The sequence below is a fragment of the Bombus flavifrons genome, chromosome 5, assembly GCF_040668555.2.
Source record: "Bombus flavifrons isolate JBK064 chromosome 5, iyBomFlav1_principal, whole genome shotgun sequence".
In the NCBI taxonomy this organism is placed as follows: Eukaryota; Metazoa; Arthropoda; class Insecta; order Hymenoptera; family Apidae; genus Bombus; species Bombus flavifrons.
In genome coordinates, this window is record NC_138446.1 from 752,950 (window position 1) to 776,031 (window position 23,082).

The following is a 23,082-nucleotide window of genomic DNA, read 5'->3' on the forward strand; positions in this document are numbered from 1 at the left end:
TCTCTTCAATACATAAATAAATGTGAATAATATGATCATTTATATCAGTTTATACAGAACTACAGAAAAATAGCAAGTATAACTAGAACCAAAAGTAACGGATATTTCTAAGTTTTGTATAAAAAGTCATTGACAACACAATATTTGCTTAAATGTAATATAATGAACAAACTAAATCTTAAAGAAATTTTTTAAAAAATATTTCGGTTACATTTGTATATTAACCAATTATTCAGTACATTAAATAGTGTTTTGGTTACAAATAATCATACTTTTAAATGTTTTGGTTACGAAAACCATTATAAATAATCAAAATTCTCTACTAGCAACCATTATCGATAACAGAATTCTTTTTTTTATTTTTATTAATTCTTATACTGTAACTTCTTTAATTTTGATTATAACATAATTGTTGCAAATTGTTGCAATCCTTGTCCATAACTCATACTTTATAGACATAGGGGACAGATCATACAAATTAATTAAATATCTCCATAATTGGCGTTATAAAGGAATTTCTTAAAGTAAAAAATAGTCGTATATATAATAATAATAAGAAAAATATTGTGACTTGAACAGTGGATAAATTAAATTAACTGGATAAAAGAACTCGATAAAATTTCTACAAAAATAAATCAAACAAACAAAAGGTTTTTATTCAATAATCTTACAGAATGTAGTATATAAAATTTAGATAACAGATAAATCAATAATCAGATGAAATGGGGAGCAATGTTATATGCAATCCAATAATAATTTCATCAAACCTCTGAACTCTCCAACTGTCAGAGAATCTGTCATCGGTTACCATGGCAATCATTGTTTCCCCTATCAACTAACATGGCGGAGGTTGAGGGTAAGTTTGCATATGTCAAACAGTCTCTGTTAGTATTTACGAAGTCATGGCAATTCGCCTGATACAAATAACGCGTCGAGAGATCCCAGCGATTGCCGCGTGAGTTTTTCTTCGTGTTATACTTCCGTCCGGTTCCAGTTTCGTAGCCGGAGCCGTTTTCTAATAATATATGTATACAAGAACCACGCGAACGCGAAGGTATTCGGATGTACATATGTATAAACGGAAAAGAAAGGAGCTAGCATTGATCTCTGATCTTTGATCGAATAGATCGATTCCTTTCGAATGAAAAATTGAATAAGTGGCAAAAGGTGAGATCATATTTTGAATTTTACACGAAATCGGATTGATGCCTGGCGAATGAATAATCGACATACAATCTTGATACAATTGCGATCGAACGTAACGTATGTGACATTTATGTCACAAATGATAAACATGAAATACTGCTATAATGTTTATTACTGCATATATTTGCTAGTTATTTTCATTAAAATTACAGCAAATTGTTTAATTCATTGGGTTTTATTTAATAATTTACATGAAAATTTGATTTTTTAATTTTTGGGTTATTTGAAATCTTATTTGAAAATTTATTTGAAATTCTGAAAATAATTCTATTGCTGTTTCTATCAAAAGAAAATTTTGCTTTAACCTTCGAAATGCTTTTAGTTGCATTTGTCATTATTGTAGAAATATTTTGGATTTGTTAGATAAGTAATGATTATCATTGTTATTATTCTCCGAATCAGATACGTATACAATTAATTGTTTAAACGTACATAAATTGTTCAAGTTATTCAATTATTGAAATGTTTCTTACATCAATACTCATTCCAATGTATACATATATGGACTTGTATGTGTCTCTTTAATGTACTCCTAACAGTATTGATTAAATCTACGTGTATACATATATGACATCGATATATTAAATCATTATATTTAAGAGTGATCCATATTACATGGTCACAATATTTACCGGAATTGAAACTCGTAAAATGAATTAAGAACATGAACTTGTGTGTAACCGCTACTTCTTTGCAAGTAAACTCTAGGCAATGATTTCACACGTTGTTGAACTTTTATCGGCAATATGAATGCAATTTCACATTCGAAACTTTTTAAAATTTCGTCGGCAACTTAATACCAATTACATTGTTACTCTTTGAATTTTGTTCTTAAAAGCTCATTAGTGCTTTCATATAATAGAGTGGGATTAAGTATAAAAAAGAAAAAAAATATATATATACATAACTTATTCGTAGGTTTTTAATGGAAAAAAAGTCCACATAATTCGTCTTACATAATGAATAGATATTTGCTATATGTTTTAAAACAATCTGTCGTGACAGCTTAGGTGACAAAGAGGCATCGTGTATCTAAAATCACATTTACACTTTATTCGAAGCGTCGTATTTGATACTTCATAAAATTATTTAACTCTTCAGAGACGAATTTATTAAGTCCAGAAAAGATTGTCCTCTAATATTACTTATTTTATATTACTTTAAATTCTTTTTAATATTTTTACTTGCCCGAAATATACTTAAGATAATATTAGAAAATATTTTAAAAGGCCTAAAAAAGGTAATTTCCACATATGGAGGCATTATATTTGCATTTTTTAATATTACATTTGAATTCAAGAGAAAATAAGTGCACACAATGTATACATATGTACATATATGTCCTTATCTCCTACTACATTAAAAAATTTAGAACTAGAAGTTATCTAGAAATTGACCTCAACTAATTTTCTTGATAGAGTGAGAATGAGAGAGTAAAGTGAGAGTGAGAGTATCAATCCTATCGCTATTAAAAGGAAGGAGCAAACGTTCCTGACTCTCTCGCAGTGACACCTAAAATAAACTCCATTTAACAAGAGAAGAGAACGAGATCACGGATACACGTTGCGTACAAGAACAGCCTCGTGCCGATGGAAAGACTCAGTCGGTGCGTCTCCATGCTCTTCAATGTTGTGCTGTGTTTCGAGAGGAGCTATCGCAGGGGCGGACCAAGGGCCGCCCTATGATCACTGTTCGACGATAGAACAACTTATCAACTTAAAAGAAATAGTCCAAGTCGAACAATCCCGTGAATCAGGTGAGATTTATGTGATGAAAAGTGGAGATTCTCTCAAATTTTTGTGAGTGCTTTTCGTTCGCCTTTGATTACTCTGGTCTAACCATTGTGTCATTTCTAATTAACAACTTAACAGTCAAATTTGATTCTGTTAACTTTAAATTACGTTTTTATTGATTCGTCGTTAATATTTTTTCTTTTCTTTGTTCATATTTCATGTGGTGAACGTTACAATCAAAGGTTTTTTTATAGTTTAGTTAAACAAAGGATATTCCAGTTAGAATATATTGAAGTTAATATTAATTTCTTCATGTTTATGTAATCTCTTTTGTTTTTTGCAATTTATTATAATCCTCGTCTCTTGATGCTTATATCACAAACGATAGGATCGAATGTTCCTGGAAATAGTGTTATAAATAACGCGGAATTCATTGAATCTCCTCGGTTGGTAATGAAAGAGAATGCCAATATTGTTATCTTGTATTTTATGGCTCGCTCGTTACTCTACGCCTTACTGTTAGTTACGTGATCTGCAAGTGAAAGATGACATAATTTCTTCCTGAAGTAACAATGTGAATATCTTATGTGAATTCTTAGTAATTTAAAAATCAAATAATAGAAATATCTTTCCTGATGCAATAAACACGTGAGAGGATACTTTATTAGATTTATCGACGATGATTACAAATAAAATTGCCCTTTTAAATCTTCTCGGTAGCAGGCTTCTGAAACTCAGGTTTAGAAAAATACGCTCATAAATCTATCTATCATCGGTGTACAATGTAAAAAAATCGCAGTGATCCGCATAAAGAGAATGAAACCCATCTGTCGCTAATCATCGATGAATAACGCGTCGGCAGGATTATGAATTCATCCGTGAAGGTGACACTTCGAAAAGGCAAACGTTGGACGGTATTTAACGTGGTCATGGAAGTCATCGAAAAAGCGGGGAAGGAAGGAATCGCCGCGCTGAGAGCAGCATGCTGCAGCTCTCGTCCATAGCGCAACACAAGACTCATAATGCTCAAATGGTAACTCGGTACGCCAAAAAAGGAAGCTTGATCGTTCGTGGGCGAGTAGTTCTTGCGAGGGCGACACCTCGTCCTCATCCACCTCCACCTCGTCTTTGTTGTCGTGGACGTCGTTGAAAAGAAGAACCACACAGGTGGCTGCTATCTACGCGTGCACTGCAAACGATCGATCTGTTCGATCGTCAATTACCTATCGATTCATGGAATTCGATCTTGCTCGATATCGAATCGATACTTTTACACGCGCTTGATCTCTACGTGTTTCTGTTTTTTGCCTTAATAGTTTCATTGCAACCCTAGGTATTGAAGTGATTAGTTTGGACATATATCTAGTTATGAGAAACGATAGTTTGGACAATAATTTCGGAGACTTTAAGTTTGACGAATTGACCTTTGGTACAGAGTGATATTGACTGAGTTAGAATTAATTGTGATACGGCGCTGCTGATTTTCAAATAAATCTTTATTCGAAGCTTATAAATATAAATAAATCTTTAAAAAAGCTTTAATCGTTAAAGTTAAAAATAACATTGTAATTTGTAAGATTTCAGTGACTTCACTTAAGCTCTAACTTAACGATTAATACTAAAACTACTAATCTCTCGACGCGTTCATGTGTGCACGTTCGAATGACTTCCATTTATCGCAGTCTGAGTCAGAAATCATGGATTCCTCGATTGAAAGAGATGAGAATATTATCAGGCTGAACTGTTGAAGATACATTGATATCGGCTCGCTAATGCTGGCTGACGCGTTTCGATCGTTCTGATTCATTCTGCTCGATATACGGACGCATCTCGTGTGCCTGTCGAACAGAAGGATCACAGCAGCCCATTAATTCTTGGTAAATGGACACAGATGTGCCGCCCATCCTTCTGCCGTGCGCGATCTGCGCACGGACCTTTATGCCGCAGTCGTTGGACAAGCACTCGAAGATTTGCGAGCGATCCGCGAACAAGAAGAGGAAGCCCTTCGACTCAGCCAAACAGAGGATCCAGGGCACCGAGTTGGCAGAGTTTCTGCCCAAGCAAGAGAAGAAACGACGTTCACTGGATGATAAATTCTCCAATACCAAATCCACTTGGAAACAAACGCATGATGATTTTCTGCGGGCTATTCGCGCAGCACGCAACGAGATCGTAAGTCTTGAATCCTCTGATATATTAACGTAAACCAATCAAATTTTACAAGTGTATATTCAATCTCAAGATTAATAAAAATCAAAGCCTTTAATTTTAATTTTAAAATCAGATAAGTAAATTAGCTTGAAATACATACCTTTATGTATTATGTAAAACGTATCGTATGTTTAAGAAAAATTGTTACTTGTATTTTTAAAAGGATATAATTACTAAATTAGTAAAAAATTATTTCATAATTAACCTAATGAAACGGAACGATCAGTAAAAATAATTGGCACACTTGTTACAAATAATTTTGTATATTTATGACTTCGATTCAAGAGACAAATTTATACATAATATGTAAACGGAATAATTGGGTAATATAAGATTGCACGGTTGAATTGAAATGAGAAGGTAACTAGTGAGGCAGGCAGGGGGAGGTGAGAATTGCAGGTAGAATTAACCCAGATGCATCACGAATGATACAAGTGCGTTCGTGCATGCAATGAATTCTCTTCGCGAAGTGCTTTATAAAGTTATAGTTTGCTTATATCTGCTTTGCTGCTTTGTTGATAAATCGTAATATAATTATTGCTGATTGAATTTTCATCTGTGTATCTATTGCTGTGTAGTAATAATTATTATATAAGATATATAAGCTATAAATTTGAATATATAAAATCTATTTGCATATCGTAGGATTTTGTACAGTGCTGCAATATATTTTTAGGCAGATTCTACGATGCAGAAACAGTGTGGCACAACGATCATATCAAATGCACCAACACGCGCTAACGAACAGGGCATGTGTCCTACCTGTAACCGGCATTTTGGTGTCAAGGCATACGACAGACACGTGGCCTGGTGCAAGGAAAGAATTACACGAGCGCCGGTCAGCCCTGCGACGAACATCGCCAAGGAACGTCTTGAAGCAAGGATGAAATATCGAGCTCCAGTGTTGAAGAGTCGTCGACAAGCAACCCGCGAGAAGTATTCTACAGGCTCAGCGATCACCCTGAGTTCCGGCAACAAAACGTTGCCGACACTGGCAGCTAATAATAAAGCCAAAGAGAGCGCATCAGCACCGAGTTGCAACAAGACCAAAGACAACCCCGTTAAACAGAAATCGACTGTCGTGTAAGTTGCTTGACTTTTTTCAGGAAAAAGCGAATACTTTTTGGCATACAGCTGAAATTCATTTATTTGAGCCTCGAGCCTATCGTAAATGAAGTTACCCTATCATAAATCGGTTCATGTGACCGGAGTACATATAAATTCGGTGATAAAATCTACCCTTTAACTATCTTTCACCTTATAAATTCAGTGACATCTTTCAAAAATCAAAACTTCACTTTTTTAATGAAACGAACTTCTCAAATATCTATACATACATATACTCTAATTTGACTAAATTACTTTTACAATTACAGCAGACGTCTTAGTCAAACGAGAGAGTCCTCCAGCCCTACGGTTCCGATGAAGTCGCGATTGATAGATCGTATAAATAGGTATGTTACCTTTGAATATACATAACCACAATCAATGTGCGTCTTAGGAAATATATACGTGGAGCTTAATTTAAGTACATGTTAGTAGCGTGCATGAGGAGAAGGAAAAGGGACAAGGTTGTTTTTAATCAGAAATATTTAAGCGACAGCATGCATCAGATATTGATAAAGCCTGATGACCTTCTCCTGATGTCAGGCACACATCCTTGATCCTGTTTCCTCATCCTCAGACCACTGGAAGACGAGGCCGGACCGGTTACCTTTCGATCTGCTTCCCCTGTTAAAAGAACCTCTCACCTCCCTGTTCCGCCCTTAAAACATAAGAAAGAAAGTTTCGAAGAGTGCAACAGCGTCCCCTTGCCAAGATCGTACAGCAAACAATCGAAAAAGACACAAGGAATAGTGAGACAAGATAAAACCACGAGCCAGAAAACTAAACAAGACGAGAGGCATCAATTATTACATTCTGCTAGATCATTGAAAGCGAACATCGTTTCAGCTAGAAGTCAAGGCAATCCAACATTAAATGATATTTCGATTAACGACGACATTATGGGTGTCACTGTGAAGTCATGCATCATATATAGAGAAAATCAGTTGATAACTTGGAAACAGCTTGTAGAAACAAATCAAGCGAAAGATCTGAAAGAAAGCATTAAGGATTTATCTTTGAACGAAAAGCAAATGGAAAATGTCGAATTTGCATTAAGTGTGGATGTGGAAAACATGAATCGGTCGACTGCGTCAACAACGTTGAATCAAACGTATTCGTTTAAAGATTCGCTAATGAGTGATAAAACTGATGACATGCATATTACGAGGAGTAAAAAATGGAAACCAGTAAGACATAGTCCTCGTGTGGAATTCTGTTTAGGAGATTTGGATAGGATGAGTCACATTTATACTTCTTCGATTAATTCCGTTGTCTCTGAAGAAGCGAACATAACAAGCGATTCTAGAAATTCTTGTAGGAATTTAAAACTGGGAACTCTTAAAACAAATGTGTCAAAGCATTCCCTAATAAAAGATGAAAGAATGATAAATAAAATGCGATCTCAAGAAGATAATTTTTATTTCGAAACCTCAGATGCAATATCGCCTTCTGAAAGTTTTAAATCATCGAGGGATAGAATTTTAGAGAAGAAAGAACTAAAACCGACCACTTCTGCTGATTCTTTTGCACAAGGTAATTTTGAAGATAATGCGGAGAATTCTTGTAATAATTTCAAAGTTATGCATTCACAAAAAAATTTGTGTGAAAATAGCGATATTCATGCATTGAATGCCAATGTATCTATAATAAAAGGAACAGGACTATTAGATTGCAAAAATTTACAAACTGTACATGCAAATGAAAGCGTTGATGCGATAGAAGGAAATATAAAAGAAAACATACTGCCTTTATTTGAAGAAAATTTGCTATCTTCAATTTCCTATGGACAATTTGCAGACATCTGCAAGATAAGTGAACCTGAAAAAAATAAAAAAGTTGCTAATAGTAATATGCAGGAAGCAAATCAAGAGGTAACTCAATTAATGTTACATAATGATCAACCAAATAATGAATGGAGTAAACAAAAATATATTAAAACTGCCGACAATGATAATGATGAACTTGATATTGATACAAAAAATTCAATTCAATCGGTACAAAGTCACTGTGAATATTCTACAAGAAATGAGAATATTAATAACGATGCGTTTCATAATTCTGAAACAAATTGGGTAGAAATGGAAACTAATCCATTTGATACAGACGTTATGTTACAACCAACTAGATCAAGCACACCATTTATGAACATTGAGAATTATTCGGAATTCAAGTGTGAGGATTACGAAAATTTTAAGAAAGAATTATGCCTACTACCAGAAAATTCTGAATGGAAAGTGGAAATTGACACGCAAACAGGATCTGAGATGTTATATCGGGTTGAAAGCAGACATTCAAATTCTTTAAACTCAAGGCATTCGTCTCGTGGTAAGATTGATAAATCGGAAAAGATTAATTTTGCAGTTAGTCCCTCTAACAATAGACATAACGAATGTAATAAAAATATAGAAGGTTCCTCAACAATTTCGTCTCCGATAGTGCAAAGAGAGAGAAAAGTTTTGTCAAGAGATACGTGTTCCTTGTTAAAAAAGAAAGAAGAAAGCTTCTTGAACGTTACATCGCCAGTGCAGAAAGAAGAGCAAATAGAATTTCCAAAAGTGCACAAAAAAGAAATTGCGAATCAAATAAATATTTGTAACTGTCCGGCAGAAGTTTCCCTAAATTTCAAATGTGAGAACAATGTTGGCGAAGCATCTGTTAATATTAATGAAAACTCCTTACATTCTGAGAGTCAAGTTTGCGATACATTGTTAAATACGAATGTTCTAACAAATAATCTTATGGAAGAGTCTTCGGAAGCACAAAGTAGAATAAAGTTTAGCGAAAGTAATTATAATTGCAATCTAACTGAATCTTTAGCGAATCATTTCGGTGTAAACCTGAAAAAAGATGACTGTTGTTATAAAAGAGAATATACTGTTATTGAAGATAATAATAATTCAAAGAATACGTCAAATATATCCGAGAAATCTGCCGAGAAAAAAGATGGCATAAGCGAAGAAGTGCAAGAAATCTACAAAAATTGCTCGGTCAAAGATTTCGATTGCGATAGTGATAATAGCATCGAACTTCGTGTACAAGATAATATAAATAACTTCAAATCTGTCTCTGACAAAAACGATAGAACCAAGCAGAATTCCCGCAGTTTACGATCGATAGTTTTGTCAGAATCTTGCTTCAGATTAAGTCAACGAGTTCGATTGCATGACTCGTCAATAAATCGGCCAACAGCCTTGAAACCACATCGATCGAAAACGATCGACGTAGAAAATATGAGTATTTTGAATGAAAGCAGCGATAGTTTAGCATCATCCGTCGATGCAATAGATCTCACGGATGCGAAGCAAGTCAAATCTGTTGAAGTAGAAACGATTGAGGAAATTGGTACAAGAAATAGAAGTATCAGATTTAGAATATTGCCGGAGATTAAAAGCCATATGATAATGAAAAAAAATTGCAACGAAAAGGAGAAAATCGATAATCAAACGTATTGGGAGAAGGCATCGAAAGCTTCGAAGAATAGATTGATCAATCTCGACCCACCGCGTCAGGAGGCGAGCAGGTTTCTTAAGAGAAATCCAAAATTTCGCATTCTCCCATCTGTTCCCAGTAACTCTTCCTTGATATGTCACAGGTAGGAATAGGCTTGTTAGATTATTTTTCAGGATATTTATTAGTTCTTTATAGAACAAATCTTTATAGTACGACGACAGTAATCAATTTCGCTCCTAGTAAAGTAGTTTTATAAATTTACTTTAAAATAAATATGAAGTTGAATTGGAAATGTTATCTAAATCTATATTTCGTAGATGAACAATTTAATAATATGCTATCGATGTTGTCATTTGTAACGTAATTTATTACAAATTGAAAATATCAATTTTCATTCACCGTTACGAAATGAAAACATCAATTTTATGCTGTATTTAGATTTCGTAATACACGTACAATATTATAGGAATATAAAACTGCCATTACGTCCCGTATGGAGCAATTATGTGCGCAGGAGACCGGATTTTAATCTCGTACTTAGCGGTAGAACGTAAGTCCCAGCAGGATAAACAAACATTGTCAAGACAAATTTTTCACTTCTCGCAGAATTGTCATCAAGTTAGCTCATTTTGTCGAAACGACAGCTTCAAGCCAATTCTTATTATGATATCGTTAATTGTTCGAACCGCAAATTTAATTTTGGCACGTTCTTTAATGTATATTGTATCGCATGTGCGACTCCACACGAGTTCAACTATCACATTATACGAAGATTTACTTTGAAAATTGGTTAAAGAACATGCTTTGCATGTTTATCCCAGGCTGAAATGCTTCTCTGATGTTTTGTGTACATATCGTTATCGTTCCACAGGCGCATTATCGACCTTGGCATTCGTTGATTGCTTTCTAAAATAGGAGATCTGAAAAATTCGATACACTCCAGATCAATGTAAGCATGGGAAAGAGATGACAGATTTTTCGATGAATTTCCGTTTACTGCTAATATCTTCGTTTTAAATTTTATCATGGCACATTTACTACATTTCAAGCAGCTATTTTCAATTTATTCCGTGTATATATTTACGTATGTATACGCGATATCCTCTATGAAATAAGATTTTATATTACTCACTGCATTGATTCTACTACGTAAGACATCTTTCTTTTTTGAGATCTTTCGTACAATAAATATTTTCTTGGACATTTTAATTTTACCTATTGGTAGAGTTCTATAAAATACATCACAAAAAATAATCTTAAAATTCCTTAATATATATTAAAAAGAATGGTTATAGTTCTATTATATACTTCGATACGAACATTGTAAATAAATTTATGTTATCCAATGTTTTACTTAATATTATTGATGTACAAATTGAATTTAAACTTATTATTGACTATAGGTGGACTATAGATTATGATTTCTCAAATTTTTTATTTTATTTATTTACACATTTTTTAATTACTTACGAAGACATCTATTTATGAAAATCGACGGATAACTTTTTGAAATCTTGGTACGTAGTTTCATGTAAGCTCTATATGTAAATTTCATTATATTCTGTATCATACATTTTCCTGCGAAATTGTATTAATATTTCAATTTGGATAATCAATGCATCAATCACAAAACTATTAGTAATTTAAAAAACGATATGTTCCCGAAAGAAACGTCTCTTAGTGCAATAGGAATGACATTGAACCGCTAATTGTGCTTTCAGCGGCAGGGATTACGATCCTTTCTTACTAGCAGAGCAGCAGATGAATGACCTGCTGTCGGACACCAGCGAACAATCCGTGACGGACAGTCAGCCGATTGAACAAAACCAAGATTCCTCTTTTCCTCTTTCTCATTCCTCAGCTTTCGTCAAATATCCTTGCCAGCCGTCTCTTTCGAGTCCTGAAAAACGGTCGTCCTTGATAGCTCCTCCATCGGAATTCGACGATCTCGTGTCAGATTTCTCGAGCGATTCCACCGAGACTAACTCGTTATCACAAGAAGCTTTTCTCAAAGATCTCAAAGAGAACAAGGAATTCAAAGGTTCGATTTGTAAAATGAAGCTAGAAAAGAAATCACCCATTAGAGAGTTAGGCAGACGAATAATTATCGATAAATCGAAAGCTTTAGGCGGTGAAGTAATCGACGCTACAAATTGTGGTAATAGAAGTTTTGTTGGTAATTCGGAAAGAGTTCATAAAATTCTTGACAAAGTCTCAACAAAAGTTATTCGGCCTAACGTTAATCGCTCCGTTTCTGTTCGGTCCTCCTCCGCATCTAAAACTACCCCGGATCGAAAAAATTCGAATAATTCTCATGAAAAAAGATCGTTTCATAAAAATAGCGATACCTACAAGTCATCAAATAACAGTCTAAATAGCAGGAATAATAATTATACGAACCTTTCAAGCAGTAATTTGAGCCTTAGCTCCATAATATCTTCGGATGTGGACATCAAACGATCGAATTCTGTGTTCGACGAATTGATGACCTCGTTCGAGAATGAAAATAGTTCCTTCCCCTCCTTGAAATCCTTCATGAAAAGTGATTCCTTATCCGTATCTAGCCCTGTTCACGGCAGACAACGCAATGGACAGATTAGCGATGAGGAACTATCTTCGCCCGAGAGCTACAAAAGACAAGATTACAATAAAATGAGCGCCGATTCCGCTTATAGCAGGTTAATATGCGATTGTTTAGTGATATAGTATGTATAAAATATTAGAGAAAATTCTTATCTTATTATTCTACTACATGACACACACACACGCGCACGTATATGTATGTCCTATACGGTACAATTTTGTATACATATATTCCGCGTCTCTTTAGAGATATTTAAAATATTTGACTCCTAGTTCTTCGTTCATACTCATATTTCAATAAATGTTATTACTCAAATCGGTTTATATTATAGGTATGCATATTTTTTACTTAATAATTATCCGCTTCGATAAAGATTGCTTTGCATTACAATAATACATTTCAAAGCTCTAAATATTTTCAAACCAATTTTTACATGAACGATAGATTATATTCTAGAGTATATTTTTGATTATGTGCGTAATTTGCCGTAATTTGCCGTAATTTTCGCCGATACCATGTAATCTCCTGCATGCCTAAACCCCCATTCAATTTCTTCCTCCTAGTTTAAATCGCAAATATTCGCATCATGGACGCAGCACTAACGATGTGGTCGGATGCTTCGATGAGGATTTGTTGAGGAACAATCGTCAAGACAGCGATGGAGTCACGAACATGACCAAATGCAAGATGTCCAAATATTGTCACCGATGTGGTTTCAAATTCCCGGAAACTGCCAAGTTTTGTTGCGAATGCGGTATCAAAAGACTCGTGCTTTAAAGCACTCGGCTGATCGACCGATAAAAACAACTTTGAAGCGCAAAGAATCGACTCTGAGTAAATTGTTCTAGCCTCGAATCGACTGCAAAAGTTTTTTAAACGAAAGGGACTATAGTCTATAAGAAACTATAGTTTAAAATTGCAGACGAGAAACCGATTCAAACGTATATATAAACAATCGTAATAAGCAGGTACTCGAAGCACGAAGGATAAAGTATCGACACAAAGGAATTGAAAGAAGAACTATCCTAAATATTCGTGAAACCATTAGAGAAAAGAAGATTTTTTATTCTTGCAGTTTAGAGTTAGACCTATATACTTATGTGCTCTAGTTACTGGTTTTCGGTCATTGTGAAATTTGCAGAAAGAAATCTAGAAATGTTAAATTTTCAAGTATTAATGAACACACAAGAAAAACGAAAATAAGTTGCAGAAAATAGATCCGAATATAAATAATTGCAGAATTGTTGGGTAGTAATTGCATCTCTGTCATCGAGTAATATCAACTTAAAGAACTCGCCATTATTATCTTAGTTAACACGAGAATTAGATTTTAAAAGGTCAATTAATTTGGATTTAACGTCCTGCGATTGTAAAACTCGAACTTGTTCTATTTCAAACATTCGCGCGTATATGTATGAAAATGAAACAAGAATATAAAATGAAAGTTACATATAATACAATTGCTTCATCGCAGATTATATTCTTTGTAACAAATATGTGAAATTATGATTTTTGTTGTTTCATATCAAAAAATGGACGAGCATTTATACGCATTATTAAAAGGAAACTTTGCATTTGTTTTTTGTTGAACTGCAAGTACATGACGGAACGAAAATTATAATTTTATAGTATAACAATTATGTACTTTGTTCTTTGTACTTTGGGTTATCTTGTTCATTGTTTGATACTCATTAATCGTTTTTGCTTTTTACTCTTCGACTTTACGTTTGTAAGTAAGCGATATATCGAAAACCGCCTTCTTCCACCTTCTCCCTGAATTTACCTCCTAGTAATTTTTTTATGAACTTTTTATATAAGAGTGAGCACAACGAATCAAGGCGGTCAAAAATAAATCATACATTTATTCAAATAATGTATTTTATATATGTGTGTAACGAAATAATTGTAGCGTAAGTGTAAGAGTATTTATTAGTAATAGTTCAATTGCTGGTACAATTTCGCGCTCAAATAACAACGATTAATCGTTACTAAGATTAATAAATTACGGGTGGGTAGCGAAACGCACGGGCAGCGCTTTTAATAAGTCTAAAAACTTAATTTTAATAAATCGAAAAACTTTCTTCATAGAAAGGAAAAATGAAAAAAACGAGAGTAGTTGTTACAACTCCGAAATAGCGCCAATATCCTACTAAGAGTGATTCGTCGTTATCATCCGTATTCAAAGAGCATTGAAACAGGAAAAAGAACATTTAAAAAAAAATCTACCAAAATATATGAACATAAATATAAAGTCATGAACCGATTAACAGAGAAATCCATACCAAACTAAATGTACATTGTCCTAATAATAATATAACAAATTATCTATGTTTTGAACTGTATTTTTACAAGTGCAATAAAGTTATGCTTGTACAAGATCTAGTATTGTACCTGTCTATGAGTTTTACATTCTGAAAATAGTCATGATTGAATATTTTGCTTCTTTTATCAAATGACGAACAAACATAGCAGCTTGTTTATGTGTAATTATACTTCATGCTGCACACAAACTTCAAGAAATAATGTTACGATCTGTGAACTGTTTGCCACGACTTTTTGTAAGCAGTAACAATTATTAGAAAACTAATTTCTTAAAGTGCCTTGATTTTTATGTTTCGGTTTTTTGTAGCGGTTTGGTTCACAATCTCAATACTTGAACAGAAAAACTAGTAGATATTTTCACGTAAATGTCAGTCCAGGTGAAAAAGCCAAATGTGGAACGGAAAATAGTAACGTAAAGATTTTCTAATAAAATTTGTTATTTGTCGTTTTCAAAATGTATGTCCACGAATAATTGACATTTTAATGTTTCAAATACTGTTTGCAGGATTATCCCCTAATAGATCATTGTTACGATGTTGTGATCGTGGGCGCGGGTGGTGCAGGGTTGAGAGCGGCTTTTGGCTTAGGTAATTTAATTACAAACACGTTCCATATAACTCGAGAATTAAGTTAAAATAATATATTACCCATCTCATAATCTACAGTAAAAAGAGCTATTATCTTTTAAGTCAGGTTAAAAAAGTAATTATGCATTTTGTTGCACGTGCATTGCATAATTCTATAGTCAACTTGAAAGGGAAATTAAAAATATGAACTATTTTTTAATTCATAAATCATCTAAACGAGACTTGACTGGTGTAATTCACCGGTGGGCTACAATCTGCACTTCCATCTGGCAGCGTGGGTCACCGGTGCGTCACATCTTTGTTTTACCATCAAGCGGCGTGACCCGCCGGTCAGTCAGATCATATTAAATAGTTAGCCATTTTATAAAATTTCTATTTCGAACCCAAGAAGTTTGTGTACGTAACACGTTCAAGCCGACATACTTTTTCGTACGCACCTTCTCCAATAACATTTATATTTTATTCCAGTACTCGTTAAATAACATTTTTATAAATTAAAATTGGAAACGTAAATGGCGTGAATCACCGGCGAGTCATACCGCGCGATTAAAATATGGTGTGACCCACCGGTGATCCACGCCGCCAAATAGAAGTGCAGGTTACGGCCCACCAGTGGATCACACCAGTTTGAACGTGTTAAACATTGTACATATTAGTTTAATGAATTTATTATTTATTATGTTTATTATCTGCCATTAATCTACCACATAAAGTTAGAAAATTCGTTATTCTTTAATTATCAATCCTCAACGATATTGTTTTCGTGCTTTTGTTGAACAGGGAGTAAGGGTTACCGCGTGGCAGTGGTCACAAAATTATTTCCTACAAGATCTCACACTGTCGCTGCTCAAGGTGGAGTAAATGCTGCTATTGATGAGAAGGAGGATAATTGGCTTTACCATATGTATGATACCGTTAAAGGATCTGACTGGCTAGGAGATCAGGATGCGATACATTACCTAACAAGAGAAGCACCTCGAGCAGTTTATGAACTCGAAAATTATGGTAATTTTTTAAGTACCAAATGTAGCTTTTTTGATGAAATAAGATAAATAAGGAATAAAATAAAAAAAGTTAATATAAGTGAATCATATTTGAATGTCTCTCATATTTGAGAATTAAATTTACCAATTTATTAAATTAAAATTAATTAAATGAATAAAATGAATTAAAATCAACCAATTATATGAAATTTCAAAGTCTTATTTCTAAACTATTAGCAGTATCAAAATTTACGTATTTTAGGTTGTCCCTTTAGCCGTACAGACGATGGAAAAATCTATCAACGTGCATTTGGTGGACAATCGTTAAAGTTTGGAAAAGGTGGTCAAGCTCACAGAACTTGTGCCGCCGCGGATAGAACCGGTCACGCAATACTACACACTTTATATGGGCAGAGCCTCCGTTACGACGTCCATTATTACGTCGAGTACTTTGCCCTCGATCTTCTTATGTTCGGACGATGCTGCAAGGGAGTTTTAGCATGGGAACTAGAAACCGGACTTCTGCATCGCTTCAGGGCTCATCATACAGTAAACATTGATCTTTGATTAATAGAATTAAAATATTTGCTGCATGACGATATACAAAGCGGTTCTTTTAATTTTATAACATCGTATGCATTGAAATTATATTTTTTGACAAAATAAGTAAAAGGAACGAAGAAAGAAAACAGTTTGCAAATTGTTTACCAAATATATGTATAAGTCCCATGCATGCCACATTTCATCGTGGTTTTCGCTTTTGAAAAATTTCAGACACGGTATCCTTAGCATCATGTTACCATATTATCCCATGAAGCCAGGGAACGGCACGACGGGTCGTTAAACATGAGCATTAAATATCGAGCCGATAAACAAGCTGACACCTTTTCCAGGTATTAGCTACAGGAGGAGCAGGAAGATGTTACCTGTCCTGCACCGCGGCACATGTATGCACCGGAGATGGTATGGCGATGGCCTCCAGAGCAGGATTGCCCCTTGAAGATATGGAGTTCATCCAGTTTCATCCAACCGGTATTTGCGTAGCAAAAAGGAAAACAGAATCCGCAAGGGCAAAAGCTTTCCCCGTTTAACCAGTCGATTTTTCCGCCAGGAATATACGGCAGCGGCATTTTGATAACAGAAGGTAGCCGTGGAGAAGGCGGGAAGCTACTCAATTCCGAAGGGGAATTCTTCATGGAACGATACGCGCCGAACGCGAAAGACCTCGCGTCTCGCGATATCGTATCCAGAGCAATAACAATGGAAATATTCGAAGGAAGGTAAGCATATAGGAAATTCTATGAATATGTTTAACACTTTCGCGGCCATACTCGACAATAAAACTCCATTTATTTGAATTTTACTTATTACACATTAATTTATGATTAAACTTAGAAATTAAACTTTTATCTGGACGTGAACTCCTATTACTTGGAATTCACTGGTAGTGGGAAAAATCAGTGAACCCCGATTATATTAGGTTGTCCGAAAAGTGTCTTTCTTTTACAGACACGTCCTTTGCAACAATGTATCTTTATACAAACATGAAACCTAATCTGTCGAACGTTGTGATCTTTATTTTGATAAAAAAAATGGATCATACGTAATTCGATAAAATAATATAAAATGAAAAATGTTGTCCATCCATTATTTCCTTATAAAACGAAAGAAACTTTCCGGACGACCTAATATAAACTCCAACTATAGGTGAAATGTTTAATATAATACATAGTACAAGTGAAAAGTCTCAAGATTGTACGAATAAAAGAAAATAATTTAATATGCAATAATTACGATACATTTAATAGAAATACGCAATGTCAAATTCAATTAAAATGTGAAATACATCCCCGACTTTTATCGCTTAATATCTTAGGTTTTAACTTTTGGAATATTAAAATGAACTTACTTCTTCACAAATATACTTTTGGTGAGCTGGTTAAGATAAATGGAGTTCTACTGTATAATGAAACATACCATACTCTTCGGTGCTCTCCGGCGCCGTTACTTTATGAACACAGATTTGTTTTTACCCAGTCCCGTTATGTCTATTTTCTTATATCTTCTCTCTCGTTTATCAGAATTTAAAAAGGATTTCTATATTGACCTTTGGTGAGACTATTGAACGAGAAAGAAGACTTACTACTGTAGACATATTAAATTATCTAATACTCTGTAGGTACATTAAATTATCTATTTATATAATATTTATATACTAGCACATGAAATAATTTTCAGATCATAGATGGAAAAAGATGGAAAAGTTTTATTACATCATAAGTCTGAAATAAACTTGTAATCTCTGAGTTAACCTCAAGTTTTCTTGATAAGAAATTGTAACATTCTTTATATTTATTATGTAAGATGATTTGTAAGAAATCCAATGATATTCATATATCTAGATATCTTAAGAAACATACGTATACATAATTTACAAGTCTATATACATATATTTATTTATTTATTTATTTTATTTATTTATATAATTATATCTTTGATATAGGTTATATAATATTATATAAATATATAAATAATTTATGTCAATATATACAATTTATACTTTCCACATTTGTGCTTTAATAACGATCCTATGAAAGTTACTCCTAATTTATGCAAACGAACCTAAGTCGCAAAATTAAGCACATAAAGATCATCTCCTTCTATTAGCACGAAACTACTCTATCCTTGTGACTTCCATGAAATTTATTCCATTCCAGAGGTGTAGGTCCGAAGAAAGACCATGTATTTTTGCAACTACATCACTTGCCAATAGAAACAATACGCACGCGACTACCAGGGATTTCGCACTTAGCCTGGGTCTTCAGCGGCGTGGATGTAGAAAAAGAACCGATACCTATCATTCCCACAGTGCACTACAATATGGGCGGCATACCCACGAATTGGCGAGCACAGGTGAGTAGTTAGAACGCCCTTCGCTAAACTAACTACGCACGAAGAATGAATCACTGGTTGGTAACTTTGCCCAAGGTTCTGACGCGAGAAAACGAGGAAGATAGCGTGATCGAAGGACTCTGGGCAGCAGGTGAAACCGCGTGCGTGTCTGTCCATGGGGCCAATCGGTTAGGCGCCAATAGCCTTCTGGAGTTAGTCGTTTTTGGTAAGGCAATCTCCGATCAGATCGACTGCATGACCAGGCCTGGAGAACGTCACGAGGACTTACCATCCGTAAGTGCACAATTTATTTTCGATGGTTCGTTATACGTGGCACGGAATACTTAATGAGTTCTGGAATACAAAATGATGTTTCCTCGCGTATTATAAATTCACATAGTTTTTTAGTGGGACCCATTTATGCTTTCATAATTGAAGAAGATACCTACAAAAATTGTACAATATGCTATGGCTATCTGTATTATAATACATCCACTCTGTATATGAAATACTCATCGGTAAACTTAGTTAAATACGTAAATGTTTCGATTTTAAGATCTGTTATCTCAGACAAAAGTGAAACACTAATAACTTAAATATTTCACAGATGGTTGGTTTATGTATAATAATAATAATAATAATTAATTTTTAAACATAAAGTACTAAAGATTACTCGAATTATAATTTATTACTTTTAAAGGTAAAAAAGAAATTAAATCTGCTCTTTTTTGTAATCTTATTTTATTTTGTAGTCTCACCGATAACCTATACATACATGAAGCAATGAAATTCAATGTCCAATTAGAATTATATTAGAAGTATATTATTAGTATATTAGATTAGAAGTATATTATGTTTTAACGACAAAATATGAAGAGAAAATATGAAGAAGGATTTATAATAAATTGTCAAATTTGTTTGTGTGTGTGTGTGTGTGTGTGAAATAGCAATGACATTTAAAATATCAAAATATTTGCCTCATATAGAATTTATTTCATTTAACTTTGCAATATTTCTTTTTAATTTTGTGATATATATTTTGTATATTTTTGTTTCATTCTATTAAATAAGCAAAATTATTTATTCTAATCAGAAATATCTCAAATTATTCGACTGTGAACCTTCAAGTTGTATATTAAATACACAAAGAACACATTAGGACATTTTAATTCAATTAACTTTCATTCATAACCTCTCATTTATCATCCTGCAATAAAAACATTCAACTCTGAATAGTGAAACTCGAATCAAGGATTCAAGTTGAACAATTGAACGTAAGATGCTGCCTATTATTAATATCCTATTGTGATTTTTCCTCTGTTAGTTATACACAGCTATTCTCATTTACGTGTATGTGACGTCTTTACGTACATAATAATTCTCTATCTGAATTAAACATTAAAGTTCGATGTTGTCACTGAAAAGTTTGAAATACCAACGATATACGTTTATATTAAAATCATTTATCCTGACAGGTTTAACCAATTTTTATTCATAATCTCTCATTCATCTTTCAATAATAAAACTCAAACGCAATTGAAGCTTCGAATCAAATAATGAAACAAAATACTGGCTATTATTAAGATCCTATTGTTATTTTGTCTCTTATAACTATACTCAATTACATACTTACGTATGTGTACAGATTGTTGGCGAGGAGTCTATTTGCCGCTTCGACGCGACTCGTTATGCAAAAGGTTGTATTCCTATCGCCGAGCTGCGAGAAGAGATGCAGCAAACTATGCACAAGTATTGCTCGGTGTTCAGAACCTGCGATGTATTACAACGAGGATGTCGTGAGATGACGCGACTCTTTACCTGCGACTTGCCGGATATATGTGTAGGTGAATTGATCGAAATGTTGCATTTATGTAAGATTGAGTTATAAGGTCTTCATCTTCTCGACATTTAATCTGTTTTATCTGTCATACGATATACTGTCTCGAGTTTTTCTCATCAGACGATGTCGACATGAACAGAAGAAAGAAAAAAATATTAAGCTATATACAAATAGTGCGAGGCAGCCTCGCCGATCTGCTACATAGAATTGTGTAAACACAGCCTCATAAATAATTTATTAAGACATTATACCGAAAATATAAAATAACAATAGGTTTGGTTTGTGTTTGATACGATGTAAGTAGGAGTCAGGAACAGATAAGGCATTATGCATTACGAACGTAGCAATGGTTAAGTGTTAATGGCTGAGTGTTCTCAACGATAAATGGGATCAATTTTTGATCCTCAAAATTATAAGTTGAACTTTAGTTTTGGAATAAATTAAAGAACAAAATTTACTGGACATAAATTAATATATATCAGGAATAAAAGAAATTTTCTGATGATTAATACGTGTCAAGAATTAGAAAGAATTGAAACTTATAACATGTTCGAATTGTTTTAGGTTCAAGACCAATCTTTAATTTGGAACACAGAGCTGGTAGAAGCCATAGAATTACAAAACATGATGTTGGTTTGTATGCACATCGTTTACGCGGCCGAAAACAGGAAAGAGTCTCGAGGGTCTCATGCTCGGGATGATTTCAAAGTATTTATATCTTTGTTTAATCTAATATCCAATTCGATCTGCAACTGGCTAATATTCACGACGAAATCGAACGAAAATTATATTTGCAGGAACGAATCGATGAATACGACTACTCAAAACCGCTTGAAGGTCAGAAGAAACGATCATATGCTGAGCATTGGCGCAAACACACACTCACATGGTCCCGACCAGATGGATCGGTAAGTTATCGGGATTTCCTATTTTCCTTTATCACTTATTTCACGGCATATCAATGCATGTAAGTGCCTCGATGGTATACTTTTTCCGACAGAATTATTTTGTTTATATTGATAAATGTAGCTGCATTTGAACCGAATTTTGAAACTTTATCGCCAATTATATTTAAACTTGCGAGATTATATAATATGGCAATTGTGTGTTCTTTTTATCAGTTGAAATATCAGAAATATTTACACCTTTACAGATCAGCATTTCTTATCGTCCTGTCATCGACACGACACTGGACGAAACAGAAGCCCGACATGTTCCTCCATCGATTCGAGTATATTAATACTATCATTAAATCCCATTACGATTCTTCCCTTTCACCTTTTTCGCCTGATTTTTTCTTTTTTTCTAAATTAACATGGCTAATAATATTACTAATATTATCAACATTCTTTGTATTGATATGATTGATAATCCAGATATGAGCCATGTTTCTATCTTGATATCACTAAAACAACGAACCTGCAAATTTTGTTGTTTATACAACTTTCGTTCACTGTGTCGAATCGATTACTGTAATTAATTCCAACCGGAGGCACGGACCTGTCTGTCACCTTATTTTACATAGTCAATTAACGAAACGTATCACTTATCCTGCCAGGCCATTCCTGGTGAAAGCCATTCTTCGCACTGTTTACGACCACTATCGAACATTGTAACACGATTAAAAATTAGCTACCGTTGCCCTCGAATATTTTCGGCAAAGAGAAATTATTTCACATCGATATTCGTAAAATCGGATGAAGATTATTTGATAAGTAAATAACAGAGTGAAAGATAGCTACTTACATCGATCTATTTTATTTTTCATTCAGAATTTAATATTCAAAGAACATCTCCTTAAATTATATTTTTCAGAATTGTTCTGGAAGTAATTACGTTTTATTTCTTGACTATTTACAAAATAAAAAGCTGTGTTCGATACAAATGACTCTGAATTTAGAAAACAATGTTCAATGAATCTAAAGTGTTTGTTGTTTGAAATTCTTATATATAATAATAATTCATAAATAAATATAAGATAAAATGTTCGGAACAATTAGAAAAACCAGAATATAACTGATCAGAAACAACGAAGGACAAAGCTTATCTGCATGCAAAAGTTTAGTCGAAAACAAATCAAATAATTTTATTGTTTGATTGTATCGGGTATAAGATGTAATAATAAAATAAAATAATATAAAAGAAAGTATTCATTTTTTATTACACG

At 33.7% G+C, this 23,082-nt stretch overlaps 2 protein-coding genes and 1 long non-coding RNA gene across 5 annotated transcripts; 2 read left to right on the forward strand and 1 right to left on the reverse strand.

Moving 5' to 3' along the window:
* The first annotated feature begins 886 nt into the window (after window positions 1–886).
* On the forward strand, window positions 887–14,669 carry LOC138180097 (putative uncharacterized protein DDB_G0282133). The gene is made up of 9 exons (XM_069113585.1): window positions 887–1,167; window positions 2,631–2,962; window positions 4,831–5,111; window positions 5,827–6,233; window positions 6,527–6,604; window positions 6,835–9,849; window positions 10,174–10,257; window positions 11,429–12,385; window positions 12,855–14,669. Exons 2-9 carry the CDS (start codon window positions 2,833–2,835, stop codon window positions 13,066–13,068), a joined length of 5,166 nt encoding a protein of 1,721 aa, XP_068969686.1. The 5' UTR covers window positions 887–1,167; window positions 2,631–2,832; the 3' UTR covers window positions 13,069–14,669.
* LOC138180102 (uncharacterized) lies at window positions 11,522–20,804 on the reverse strand. The gene is made up of 3 exons (XR_011173201.1): window positions 20,709–20,804; window positions 12,108–12,334; window positions 11,522–11,607 (listed from the first exon to the last, which is right to left on the reverse strand). It is a non-coding gene; the product is annotated as an uncharacterized LOC138180102 (long non-coding RNA).
* LOC138180089 (succinate dehydrogenase [ubiquinone] flavoprotein subunit 2, mitochondrial) lies at window positions 15,087–23,069 on the forward strand. Of its 3 annotated transcripts, none has more exons than XR_011173196.1 (11): window positions 15,087–15,200; window positions 15,981–16,205; window positions 16,446–16,732; window positions 17,077–17,215; window positions 17,295–17,463; window positions 18,901–19,096; window positions 19,172–19,369; window positions 20,721–20,919; window positions 21,480–21,623; window positions 21,713–21,823; window positions 22,069–22,098. XR_011173196.1 is itself a non-coding variant. In XM_069113568.1 (11 exons), exons 2-11 carry the CDS (start codon window positions 16,103–16,105, stop codon window positions 22,830–22,832), a joined length of 1,644 nt encoding a protein of 547 aa, XP_068969669.1. In that variant the 5' UTR covers window positions 15,087–15,200; window positions 15,981–16,102; the 3' UTR covers window positions 22,833–23,069. The 3 variants fall into 3 exon arrangements, 2 of the variants coding, with proteins under 2 accessions (XP_068969669.1, XP_068969670.1); XM_069113568.1 differs by lacking the exon at window positions 22,069–22,098 and adding an exon at window positions 22,731–23,069 and having other exon boundaries at window positions 20,721–20,915; XM_069113569.1 differs by having other exon boundaries at window positions 15,095–15,200; window positions 20,721–20,915; window positions 22,069–23,069.
* The last annotated feature ends 13 nt before the right edge of the window (window positions 23,070–23,082 follow it).